Here is a 13603-nt window from a genome sequence, read left to right as displayed (position 1 = left end):
AGCATGAAATTTGTTGATCCCTCATAGTTTCAATTTAGTTTTGTCAGAAACCAATCTGAAGCTTATTTGTAGTTAAATCCACACGTTTGACTTTCTTGGAGTGCTCTGACACGCACAGCCTTGCATGAAGCGCCTTGAGGTGACGTGTGTTCACACCAATAAACTCAGAAGCAGGTGAATGAGTTGATGATAGACGTTTGGATCTGTTGAACACGAGTTCCTGAGATTCAACTTCCCAAGGCAAAACCAAAAGCAGTAATGCATTCTTTCCTAAAGTGACTTTGTGTGCGTTTCAGGATGTTATCTGGGACACGAATTGTGACCCAACTACTGAATGTTTGTGACACCCACGTGTGGGACATCACAGTGTCTTTACACACAGCTCTTTACGCGTTTGAAGTTTCTGAAATTCTGGTTTTAGTAGGGGGAGGGAAGGGAACTTGTGTTATTGTGAGTTATGGAAAGGGATGAGGAGCGCACAGTCCATTCTCGAGTTACTCTTGCTCCACTCTGCTGAGTGTATGTTATGTTTTAGAATGTAGGCTGTGTTAGGAATTTCTCTTTCTGGTTATTCTTGCAACTTTGACCTTTTGGAGAGTAATTCTTATTTGTATTTTACAAACCCAAATGTCTTTCCCCACAGTTATAAGTGTGCATACTGCACAAATGGCCTGAAACAAGCTAACGTTACCGACTGGCCTTGTGACATCCCATTTTGTTCGTCCCTTCTTGGCTGATTTAGTAAAAGCAACAAAAATCAGGAAAGAGAAATCATAGGATTCATCTTTTTTTTGTGGGCACTGCATCTCAGGAACACCCCCGCTAAACAATCCCAAATAAGCTGAGTGAGCTCTGTCCCAGGTCTCGTTTATTCGTCCCACCTCCTTAGTGCATGAAAATATAAATGGGATTTTTACAGCAGGAGTGGATTGCCACTTCGCGTAACAATAGTGCTATTAATTGTGCCACTATTTAGCCACTTTCCATAAAATACTTACGAGTACTTTAGGCCTGGCAAGGAATTAATTGTGGTTTTTTTTCTTTTTTTTTTCTGTATGCGTAAAGGTAGTTTTTTTCTAACGAAGGCAGCAGAATGTAAAATTCTAAAATGTCCCCTCCAGAGGCTTGCTTTGTGTTTTGAGAGTGTAAGACAGAAGCAATTTCTTGACCTTAAGAAAGACCTTTGTTCTTCTTCCATGCATGTTTTAGCCCTCACGCAGATCCTGCTTACAGCACCTCTGCAAGTGATGTCAGAGAATTTTTTCTCAATTTTCTCCATTGCAGGTTGCCAGTTGCAAGGTCAGCTCACGGTGCGACCGTGTACAGCGATAAGCTGTGGATCTTTGCAGGATACGACGGCAACGCGCGGTACGTGGTGCGACGGTGCTCTCCCTGGGTGCATTTGTAAAACCCAGCCCCTCGCTTCTCGCCTCTCTAGAGATGTTCTCATGTACCAAATGATTTAATTGCACATCTGGAGCTTTGCAAAACCCAGCCTGCTGTTGAGCATTACATTTTTGCAATTCCCTGGTTCCTGTTCACGTAAGTATGTGTTTAAAGCCTGAAAATCTGGTGACTCAGAATGGCTACAGATGTAGAATTTGACAGCCTTGGCTGTAAAGGTGCTAAATGATCTTTGAAATTTGACAAATGAGCATTTCTCAAAAGATACCCACCACAAGCCACCTGATGTCACTGAAGACTTGCAGAACAAAGCAGGGGGTTTCTGTGAAGTCTTACGACAGAACTAAGAACAACATGCCGGCTTTTTCTCTGAAAATATGTGATACTCTTGGTGGAATACTGCACTGAAATGCTGAGATTATGTGGGTTGAAAGATGAGATTTTGGGTGGGGAAAGACGATTGGTACTGAGAAGTTAGGGAGACTCTGGTGCCGTGTCCCAGCTGGCAGCTCTTCACAATTGCTGTTAGTATATCAGGGGAGAATCAATTCTAAACACATAATTTTTCTCTGTCTTGATGAACTTGAAAAGTATTTTGTGGTGATGCACAATAAAATGCATCGTGAGAGCATATAGAGATTGTCACAAGCTATAAGCTGCCTCAGCATGCTGGGCTGCCTCCTCTTCTGAGGAGAATGAGCAGAAATGTTATCAGTTTCTCAAAGTCTCTGGAAGAACCGCCACTAATTGGAAAAACAGATGGGATATTTTCTTTTTTTCTGGAGGAGGAATTGGAGAAAGATGCATGACTCTCTGGAATTGCTCAGTTCCAGATGAGAGCGTTCCCCAAGGACCCTGGCTAGCTGGAAGGAGGGATTGGGTGAGAGGAGGTGTCTACTCTGTGTTAAATATGTCTGATCATGCTTAAAAATGTCTTTTTGTGGCACATGAGCCTCCAGGCAAACGTGAACAAAGGAAGCATCTGTAGTTGTCTTTGAGTGACTTGTACTGGGAAAAGCGTAGTCAGTGATGTGTCAGTCTACCCGCTTCGTCCTCTTTTCCGTGTCCAGGTAGGATTCAGCCGCCCCAGGAATTGCTGTGGTCAGTCTCGGGGGTTAGCAGGGCTGGGTGGAAGGTGGCAGGGTAGTAAGGGGCAAATAAGGGATTTCTGTAAAAATCCCTAAGATAAATAGCTCACATCCTTAAGCTTGAGGCAGAGTCGCTGTGTGGAACTGTTAGCTGTAGTGTACCAGCAACTAGCAAGATGCTAAAGCAAGCTTAGGCAGTGGTGTAAAATTTAAGTATAAGACAAAAAGATTCTAATAGTTTTTTCTGCTAGTGGAGGTAGGAGATTGTTGCTGTTCAGGAGAAGGAATGATGATAAAATAGGATCTCTGTCATTTCAACTCCAAATTACCAAAGATAAACTGTTTCAAATCAAGCACTTTTTATGTTCTACCATAGGTTAAATGATATGTGGACAATTGGCCTGCAGGATAGAGAGCTAACGTGCTGGGAGGAGGTAAGAAGCTTTCATGTGAGCTAACACACAGAATTTTCTTTTTTTGTGTTCATACCCAATTATTTAAAATTTCCTGTGCTGGATTGCAGTGCTCGCTCTTCACAATGTGTTTGTCACACAGCTGGAAAGAAACAGTTCAAATTTGGTTCTGTTTCTGGGTTTGTATGTGAAAGTGTGATTTTTGCTCATGAATCTGCGAACCGGACCTGGGCTGGCCATGGTGGCCTTGCTGTGCCCCCTGTAAAAAGGCACTGTATTTCCCACTTTAACCACTGCCCTAGACTGGGAGCTTTGCTGGCTGGTCGTCAAGATCCGAGTCCTGATCCTTTCAGTATCAGGAGCTTTACAACTGTGGCCTCCCCTCCTTTTTACCCCTGGTGAAGTTGGTCTGTGCGAGGTGTAAGCACAGCAGTAGGTGACTGCCTGTAGCCAGATTTACGGGGGCTTGGCTGTCTGCGCACCCGGCTGCCGTGCGGTCTGTCCGTCTGCGGCACGTCCTGCTGCGCACTTGACGCGCGTAGCTGTGTGCTGCAGTCGTTCGTTTTCAGTGTGGACCTTCGGCTGTCTTTCAGATTGAGCAAAGTGGTGAAATTCCCCCTTCGTGCTGCAATTTTCCCGTGGCTGTTTGCAAAGACAAGATGTTTGTTTTCTCGGGCCAGAGCGGAGCGAAGATTACCAATAATCTCTTTCAGTTTGAATTCAAGGAAAAGATGTAAGTGCAGACAGTGAAGTCCCACAAAACCCGCATAGTCCTTGACTACTTGAGGTGAGAAATGCACATACTTGAGGGTGTTGAGGAAGAGTACTGCATCACATGACTAGGAAGGGTAAATAAGATAAAATATGGACCGTTGTAGTAAGGCTTTGCTGTTTGTTGTGTGCATCAGCTAGGTCTCTTTCAGCAGGTGAATGGAAAGTTTAGTTGATTCACTTTAAACAATAAGCATGAGTCTTGGTGTATTCAGAATGGGATGGCAAATATTACCTTCCTAAAAGTTGTTATTATATGAATCCATGATTAAAACCAGACAGAGGTCCCAGTTAATTGTGAAATCACTGGGAAATAGAATAGAATCATAGAATTGTGGAACGGTTTGGGTTGGAAGGGACCTCAAAAGATAACCAGTTCCAGCCCCACTGCCATGGGCAGGGACACCCTCCACTACACCAGGTTGCCCAAAGCCTCATTCAGCCTGGCCTTGAACACTGCCAGGGATGGGGCAGCCACAGCTTCTCTGGGCAACCCGTGCCAGTGCCTCAGCACCCTCAGAGGGAAGAATTTCTTCCTCAGATCTGATCTAAATCTCCCCTCTTTCAGTTTAAAGCCATTGCCCCGTGTCCTGTCACTACACGCCCTTGTAAAATGCATAGTGTGTTTTAAATTCTTGAGTATTCAGTTTGAGACGTTTGGTGTGACTGGCTCAGAGTGTCGACCATTGCTCTGAAAATGGGAGAAGAACACTAAAAAGTGGGAATGCAGACACATTGGTCTGTTCTGACGACAGTCAGCTGGTCCGTTTGGTTACTGGGTGAAGAGGAACCTCAACTGAAACAGCAGCTAAGTGCCTCCAGACCTTGGCTGAAGTCGTGGTGTCACAGGGAATAAGCAATGCCGTACCAAAATGGGATGTGGTGTCAGAATGCTGTCGTTTACTCAGGAAGGTCAGGTGTTCAAATGTGTGATAATGGAGCGTTGGTTCCTGCCCGAGGTGTGGTCTTTGAGCTGCTGGGGTTTACGTAACTACCTCTAGGGCGTGGAACCGTGTTCCCTTGATCGTGTTTTCGGTCAGAAGTTTAGCAGCACGGAGCTGACGTAGGTCTCTGGGAAATGTGCAGGACCGGTTGTTGTCTGTGCTCCTGTGGGTTCAGTAACTGCTGTAGTAGGGCTCCTCTTCTTTGTTCTTACAATCCTAGAGTTAGGAAACGTACTTTGCAGAGAGGAATTGTAACAAAATACGCTGTTTTGTTTTCAATGTCTCAGCTGGACGCGAATTCCCACCGAGCACTTGCTTCGGGGCTCCCCTCCTCCTCCGCAGCGACGCTACGGCCACACGATGGTCGCGTTCGACCGGCACCTCTACGTGTTTGGTGGCGCTGCCGACAACACGCTGCCCAACGAGCTTCACTGCTACGACGTGGACTCTCAGACCTGGGAGGTGATCCAGCCCAGCCCGGACAGCGAGGTACGACGTTCATCTCTTGGGCTTTTCCTCCTGAGCTCACTCTGTGTTTGACCCGTTCTTGCTGTCGGGCTGCGGACGCGTTTTTGACAAGGACGTTGACTTTTAGTTAAATAAAAATAGCTCCTCCCCACCAGTGGTTAAGCAGCTGAAATACTGTGGGCAAGTCTTTAAAAATCAGTCAGTGTTTACACGTTTAAAACTGTGCTTAATGTGTTTAAAGAAATACCGTAAACCACCTGTAATTCTATTTGTGAGTCAGTCCTTGCCTGACAAGGATTAGGAGTGAATTCGCTGTGTGGATCCGTGGTCGCGTGGTTGGCTGCGTGATGTTCTTGAAGCAGAACTCAAAACTAGACAAGGTTTTCATTGTTTCACTGTAATCACACCCCTGTGTGTATAATCTTATAAATTCTGTGATTACACAGAAGAGCATTTCTCTTCTGAGTCGAGTGTAAAGTGTTTGCTTAGAAAGCTGTGACTAAGAGATCATAAGGAGGCTCAGAAATGGTTTTTGAATGTATTTGAACATATATATTCATAGAATATATATATATATGATTCACATATAGTCTATGATTCTATATCAGTTGAAAAACGTAGATTCTGTGCATGGACGTAAAAGGCAGTAGAGCACTGAGGGTCAAGCAAACACCCCAAATGAGGAAATACTCAAGAAAAGTAAAAGGTGATGAACGTGTTAGTGTGTTTCTTTTGGGCTGCTCATGGCCATGCAGTGGTTGTGTGATAGAACGTCAGGGTTTCTGGCAGCGCACTGGCAGATTCTGTCTCTGGGATAACCTGGCGTTCCGAGGGTTCGCGTGGTTCCAGAATGTTTTAGTTCTGTTTCAGTAAATGTGGTGTCAGTGGCTGCTGGTAACTCGATTCCCAGAGTGCACAAAAAAGTAGGTTTCTTGCAGCGTGTACTCATATGTGTATTTCCTGGATTGAGAACGGATTCCTTGGCTGTATTTGTTCATTTTAATAGACTAAAATTAAAATTAAATAAATTTTACTGTCAAAATACTTCAGCTGATTTAGCAGCAGGTTTAGTGTTAGCTGAGCCGCGGGGAAGAAATGCCTGGTGTTTGTGGGCAGTGTAGAGAACTGCAGAGATTGAGGTTGTGTCTTAAAGAGATGAATATTACGTGAATTAGATCGAATGCAGACGTACTAATTTTGCTAGTGGTCTAGCACAGTGGTCTCATACACTCCTGACTGTTGCACTGTATTTCAGTTTGCAAAGACATGTAACTGGTGTTTGATGAACAGGAAAATAACATTTACACACTGCTCTGAAATTAGCACTGCACATGGGCCTCGTTTTGAAAAATTGTTTGACCAAAGGATTTCATGGTAGCCTATTTTCTGCTTCACAAAGCTGATTTATTTTCACATGAAATTAATAAAACTGCATCTCCAATTTTTTAAAGTTGCCTTCAGGAACATAGATCCTGTTCCGTTCCTGCCAGCGTTACCGTTTGACACTTAAGGCTTCCTCAGTCATTGTTTCCTGGAAGTGTTCCAGGCCAGGTTGGATGAGGCTTTGGGCAACCTGGTGTAGTGGAGGGTGTCCCTGCCCATGGCAGGGGGGTTGGAACTAGATGATCTCTGAGGTCTCTTCCAACCCAAACCATTCCATGATTCTACAATTCTTCATGATGCGATCGCTTATCACTTCCAAAAGCAGAAGTGTTCCTGCCAGTGGTGTAAAACAGTGTTATTACCTGCCTAACCCCCTGCCAAATTTTGTTTCATCTTTCAGAGCTCTTTTCTCGGGCTGTCTGTAGTCCCAGGCAGGTGTCTGTCTGTTAGTTGCCTGTAGTTTGAAGTTTCTTTCACAGTACGGCGTCTGGAGACTGATTTCGTGGAAATGGGACGTGAGATTGAAGCACTGTTAAGACACGTGGTAGGGGATTTTCTTAAAAGGGTGAGGGACTGCAAGATCTGAGAGGCTCTTGGGGTTTTAAGTAAGTTTTTAGTGATTTTGTGTATTCTAGAGTGATAACTAGATCATTTCTCAGAATTATTTCCTGAAGTTTCTGTGAGCTTTTGGCAAAGGCTTTTAACAGTGGCAGTGAATCTCTAATACCATACCATTCCCACGACACTCTGAGCTTGACATTTCCTTTCTTACCCGTATCCGTGAGCAAAGTGTTCGCTTGAAGTTGGAACAAAGTAGAAGATGACAAGTGCAATGCTATCTCAGCACTTGAAGAAATCTGCTTGTGTGTGAAGGGATGGTGACCTGTTACTGTGCAGCAGAATAACCTGTTTTGGCTTTTGATAGAGTTGGATTTTTTTTTTTTTTCTTTTTCTAACGGCTGGGTTGTGTAGCATACGTATTTCTGCATTACGTTGTGTGGTCCTAGCAATGCTGTGGTACAGCTTTGTTTAACAGCACTACAGCTGGGTTAACTTTCATACTTACCATCATGTGACACGTTTCCTTAATTCTTTCTTCTTTTGAACATGAAGCATGGAGTGGGTAAAGCCTCCAGTGTCCAAAATAAGATGACTTGATGCTGATTTAGCCAGTAACTCAGCAGTGGTTTTTACAGTGCTTTGCAGAAGTGATTTCTTTCACTCGTGCTGAAGGAGAGTGACTGCTGCCATTCCAGTCTGTCTCCTTCTCTGAACTAAGACTAAGTCAGCCCTGAGGAGCTTTGCAGAGTGATCCAGGTGGTGATTCGGGCTTTTCAGACCTTCACGTGCCAGTAAGAGAAATGAACTGTCAGATGGAAACGGTGTTTGTCCCTGCTGTCCTGTTAGGGCAGCGTGAGAGGTGACAAGTCACACGAGGCCGAGGGATCTCGAGGTTCTTACCCAGAGAAGGTGGCATGGTTTGAGCACTGAGAGTGGCGCCGGGCGAGTTCCAGGAAGGTGTGGAAGCAGTTACAGAGGACAAACAGCAGCCAAGTATCAGGTGCTGGAGGGGCACTGAGACAGTCTTGAGTTTTCTGCGTTCCGGTGGAGCAAAAACTGGAAACAAGCCTGGTGATGGGCCTGTTCTGGGTCTCTGGGCAGGTCTCGAAGTTGTTGACATTGCCTCACTGGGACAGGGCGGGTGGGAAATGACTTAACAAGAGGTGAAACTGAAGTGGAACACGTCAGTACTTCAAAAATAAACCAGGAACTCCTATTTTCTGCTTTTAAGATGTCTCCAAAATGAAAACCAAGACATGCTTTCTGAACTGCACAATTGCAATCCGTAGCTCCTCGCAGTAATAATATGTACACATATATTTTACAGAGCGCACAGAGCTGTTCTCCATCTTCACTGTTAGATATCTTCACACCTGGGGGCTCTACTTTTTTGGGCATCCAGAGGAGTATCACATCTGAGTCCACGCCTTCCTACATAACACTGCCAAAGCTTCCTGAGGTGCTGGGTTTCCTTTACACGGGGCTATCACAGGATTCTAAAATAATCTAAATACGTTTTCCTGTTGCTTTATTGGCCTCGAATTTTAGTGTTGAACTCAAAATATCCTTGGCATTCAAAGAAGCTTGGAACAGCGTAAAAAGTCAGCAGGCAGTAAGAGGGAAAATGCCCCGTCTTGCACAGTTGCTTCCCAGCAGACAGACAGACAGACGCGTGCAGGCAGCAGCCGTGGTCGGTGCTGCAGCAGAGGAGGGATTGCAGGGAACGGCGGGAGAGCTGGAGGTCTGGGAGGGCTGTGCAGAATCAACAGCAGTGTCTGGAGGCAGCCACTGCCTCAAAGGGGATGAGGTGTCGTAGGAAGGGGAAGAAGATTCTGCCTCCGTGCGATGCTTAAGGAAGGTCAGTGTGTGAGATGGTGGAACAGGCTGCGGGTCGCTCCCCTGCTGACCACCGTCTCGCTGGGACTGCAGGTCGAGCAGGCTGTCTTTCCTGAAGGTACAAGAGAAATCTCTAGAACGTGGCCTGGGAAACATTTTTGTCTCCCAGTTAGGCATATCCAAGCCAAGAGCAATAAGAATTTCTGACTTTCAAAGCTCTTAATTTTTCTTTTAATAAGCCAAAAGGGAGGTTAATGTGTTGGTAACCTCTGGCTTTCTCTGAGGCACAATTCTGGAGTTTTTCAGATGGATTACAGTGACGTGGTTTGTGGGCAGCTAAGAAAGATGAAAAGGCCTTACTCATCCTCCTGTGGGTGGGTTTGCCACGGTCTCCCTGTGCAGAGATCAGCTACATCCCGTGCTGTATCTTCAGGCAAAAGAAACGTGGTGTTGTGTGAAGAACCCCCTGAATTCCTGCAGTGAGCCGCTGACAAGATCTGCCTTCAGATGCTGGTGAGTGTCGTTGTCAGGGTATCGTGTTCTGCTGGGAGAGAGAAAACGAAGCATTTCACAGTCTGAAGAGGAGACTGATGCTTTTTGTGTGCATAAATGGTACCTAGAGTTCAGACTTGCGTCCTTTTTAGAAGGTATTTTAAAAAATTTAGGATCTTCATACCAGTGACCTTTCAAGTTTGTTCTCAGTAAGGTGGAGAGAGAGATCTTGAAAACATCAGTATTTATAAAAACCTGGTTATCAGTGTAACTGCAGTTGAGATTGTGGCACAGCTCAAGTTCTGTTTGGAAAGTCCACATTTCTGTCCTTTCTGAGGGGTGTTTATTCCATGCTTTTACAGAATTCTCCCAGAGGAAGCAAAATGCAGGCTTATGTGCATGACAGGCAGCAGGGATACATTTCTGCAGTTCACTCACCAGTAAGAAATCGGAAGAATACAGTATTACATGACTCACATTAAATAGGGGTAAAGTGGGATAACTGGAAGATGCGAAATACGGTTTTGAGTGAGGAGTGGTTACTCTGCCTAGGTCCTTTAGGGACTGGTTCTTGTCGTTGTATGGCCGTACTTTTGTCAATGACCTTGAAAGAAAACAAAATCCCAGCTTTCCCCTCATGTTTGCTGCTTGTCCAGAGTTTTGCCAACTGATTATTAAAATAACAGACCCCTCAGAGCGATGTGAGTTGCTTCCGGAGGTGGGCACAGGTTCCAGTAAAGGGATGCATTAGGAACAGGGGGTGTGGTCTGTGCCTAATAGTGCCCCGTACGGTGTTCCTGGAAACAGTGCCTTGCAGACTTTGGTCATTGTGTGCAGCTGAGACAAGCTCCCCGCAATGGAAAATTAGGGAAGCGCTGATGATGTTCTTGGCTCCAGAGGCTGACATAGGGGAGTATCGTTAGGTAACATAAATACTTTACTCTGGTATTTATTAGGTAGATATTCCAGTGTAACATCTCACCATCTTGTGTTCACAAATCAAGGAGGTTGTTCAGAAAGAAATCTGAAAATGGTTGAAGATTGAGAAACACAGTGGCCAGCTGTGAAGTGTAGTCTCTTTTAGGGAAGATGTAGGAAATTAATTCTTCACTGGCTGACCTGGGGAACAGAGGCTTTTTAATCTATTGAGAAAAGATAAAGCAAGATCCAGGGGCTTAAAGTTGAAACTAGAAATGTTCAGACTAAACAAGGAAAGAATCACAGAATCATGGAAGGTTTGTTTCGGAAGGGACCTCAAAGATCATCCAGTTCCAACCCCCCTGCCATGGGCAGGGACACCCTCCACTACACCAGGTTGCCCAAAGCCTCATCCAACCTGGCCTTGAACACTGCCAGGGATGGGGCAGCCACAGCTTCTCTGGGAAACCTGCTCCAGTGAAACCGTTTCTTTTATCCAGAAATAAAAGTTTACAAATTGTAACGAATGGGGATAATGATTCACTGGAACATTTTATGAGAGCTTTTTGGTAGGTTCTTCACTACGTCTAAACAAGGATTTGATGTTTTCTAAAAAGAAAGTTTTCCTAAAACAAAGGCTCCATTTCGGTGCTCCTTCAAAGAACTCTTGTAAGTTGTTTTGTGCAGGAAGTCGGAGTAAGATCCCAAAAGTACCTTTATGGTAATTTGGTTTTTGAATACACACCACGGTGCCAAAAAACAGCAAATCGTTGGTCACCTGATTTTTGTCATCCGTTGTTCAATTTCGGCGTATGACCTTTTGAGACACTTTCACTGGATTTGGCAACACTTGCTCTTCGAACTGCACCTCATCCTCTCCGATGAACTATACGTGAACACTGCTTTTTAAATTTGAAACTGATATATAGAATGGTTTTAAAGGGAAGAGTATTTACTGTTTTCAGCTGTAAATAAGTTACAGGTTGTCTCATGTTCTGACCTTTGCAGATATAACGGCACGTGTTTGAATGTCATTGTTAAAGAGTTAACCTCCCTGTGTCCCTGCTGTATTCTCCAGTGAATTTCAGATGGAAAAATGTCATCTTTGGTGTAGAGCAGAATATTAAATGATGTCCACTGTCCCACCCCTTACTTACCGTAACCAGAACTACAAAATCTCTGGAAGAGATGATTTTGCAATGAGCTTTTGGTATTTATGACTTTGCTTTTGTATCTAGTCATTCATCCTGTGTTGTATGTTCCTTGATCGTGGTCCTTGGCTTCTGTTCTCTCCCACAATCCATGACAATCCCTCTTCTGTATGAGGAAGAGGTACTTACTGAGATGATCCTTTGCTTTACACCACTTTTAAGCTGTAATAGATTAATTTCTGTTGGCAATGCAGTTATGATGATCTTGATGAATACATTGCAGACAAAATATTTTTGACTTGCTAACAGTAGTGCGGTGTTGAAGATTTCATGAGAAGTTTTGAGAAGTCTCTACCACTGGAAGTCTTCAAGAACAGGCTAGATGAACCTCTCCCAGGAATGAAATAGGTATTGTTGACCCTGCTTGGGACAGAGGAATGGAAATAGCCTTTGCTGAGGTCCTTTCCAGGTATCTGTCACAGAATTTTAGTTCCCTGTTTTCCTGTATGGTACAATCGGGAAAATAAGAGGGGAAAAGGAAGGGCTAAATTTCCATCTTAGATGTAAATTAAATTTTCATTGTAACAAAGGCTAAGGTGGGCTTCCAGACCTGGAGCACGTGCAGGAACAGAAGGAAGTCCTAGAATCACAAAAGCAGGTAGGTTGGAAGGGACCTCCACAGGTTTTGAATCTGACCTCTTGCTCAAAGCGGGTCTGGTTGGGGCAGGTTGCTCAGGACCTTGTCCAGTCTGCTTCTGTGTATCTCTAAGGAGAGATCCAGCAGCCTTTCCTGGCTCCTACTCCAGTGTCTGTCCACTATCATGATAAAAACCATCTTCCTCTAATACTGAGGAGGAATGTCCTGTGCTCTGACTCGTGTCTGTTGCCTGCTGTCTTTCCCTGGGCACCTCTCAGAAGAGCGGCTCTGTCTGCTCTGCACTCCTCTGGTAGCTACTTGCAGGCATGGAGGTATCTCGTTTGCCTTTTCTTCTCTCGTGCATCGCATGCTCCAGCCCCTCATCATCTCCGTAACGCTCCGCTGGACTTGTTTGTGTAGGTCAGTGGCTTTCTTGTACTGGGGAGCTCAAAATTGGGCAGAGTACGTCAGATGTGGTCTTGCAAATACTGAACAGGGAAGGAAAAATCCCTTCCCTCAACCTGCTGGCTACACACTTGCTGATGCAGCTGGGGATGCTGTTGGCCTTGCTGCAGGAGAATGCTGCTGACCTCTGTGCAGCTTGTCCACCAGGACTCCCGGGGTTTTTTTCTACAGAGCTGTTTTCTAGAGAGCCGGTCCCCAGCCTGTGTCGTTACAAGGAATTACTCTGTCCCAGGGGCAGGACTTTGCATTTGCCTTGGCAGAGCTTCATGAGATGCCCATCAGCCCATTTTTCTAGCCTAGATAAGTCTTTTTGAATAGCAGACTCCAGCATTTCAGCTGCTCCGGACAATTCGGTATCAACCACGGACCTGCAGAGGACGTGGTGCCCTCCTCTAGTCCGTGAAGCCATTCAGCATCTTGTAGCAGACAATCAGGTTAGTCAGGAAAAACTTACCCATAATAAGTCCTTCCTGACTGTTCCCAGTCGCCTCCTTCATGTGGTGGAAGCAGCTTCCAGAAGGATTTGCTCCATAACCTTCTTGCGACAGAGGTGCAGCTGACGGGGCTGTGGTCAGCTGGATGCTCCTCCTTACAGGTGAGAGAAGCTTTCGCCCAAGCTGTGTTCTGAGCTTCACATCATGCCAGGTTTTTAAAAATCATAGGTGCTTCCTGGATTATAAACAGCACTTTGTTTACTCTTAGGTACCTACAGCCATAAACTAGGATAAGTGGATCCATTGCCGTTATCGAAGGGAATAACTGTCTAAGGAAAGGCATAATAACGCCCTTAGGCATTTGTCTTCTCCTTTCTTTGTTTGCAGAGCTCTGTGTCTTGAAGTTTGCTCTAAAATGAGTCTGTTCCAATTTTGTCTGCACCCAGCATGTGAAAACATTTTAAATCCTTAAACCTCCTTGAACTTAACGAATGTCCAAAGCTCCGTCTGCCCATCTGTTGGAGAGTTTTATGCTGTTGCCAGGTGCGATAGCGTAGAAGCGTCCCTGGAGTACAAGCAGCTACCAGTAGTGACATTTCATTTGGACCTGTTGGAGCTTGTGGTTTTCTTCCAGTTTC

At 45.0% G+C, this 13603-nt stretch overlaps 1 protein-coding gene across 2 annotated transcripts in view; it reads left to right on the top strand.

Moving 5' to 3' along the window:
- LZTR1 (leucine zipper like post translational regulator 1) overlaps positions 1-13603 on the top strand; it is a 39937-nt gene that overhangs the window by 2248 nt on the left and 24086 nt on the right. For both annotated transcript variants that reach the window (XM_086627106.1, XM_086627105.1), the window contains exons 6-9: positions 1285-1368; positions 2869-2926; positions 3499-3638; positions 4908-5109. In XM_086627106.1, the coding sequence (XP_086483232.1) occupies positions 1285-1368; positions 2869-2926; positions 3499-3638; positions 4908-5109 (484 nt within the window). The remainder of the gene's footprint in view (positions 1-1284; positions 1369-2868; positions 2927-3498; positions 3639-4907; positions 5110-13603) is intronic.

The sequence above is a fragment of the Tauraco erythrolophus genome, chromosome 27, assembly GCF_009769465.1.
Source record: "Tauraco erythrolophus isolate bTauEry1 chromosome 27, bTauEry1.pri, whole genome shotgun sequence".
Taxonomy (NCBI): Eukaryota; Metazoa; Chordata; class Aves; order Musophagiformes; family Musophagidae; genus Tauraco; species Tauraco erythrolophus.
Note: the sequence above shows the minus strand (reverse complement) of the source record. Positions and strands in the feature narration are given on the sequence as shown.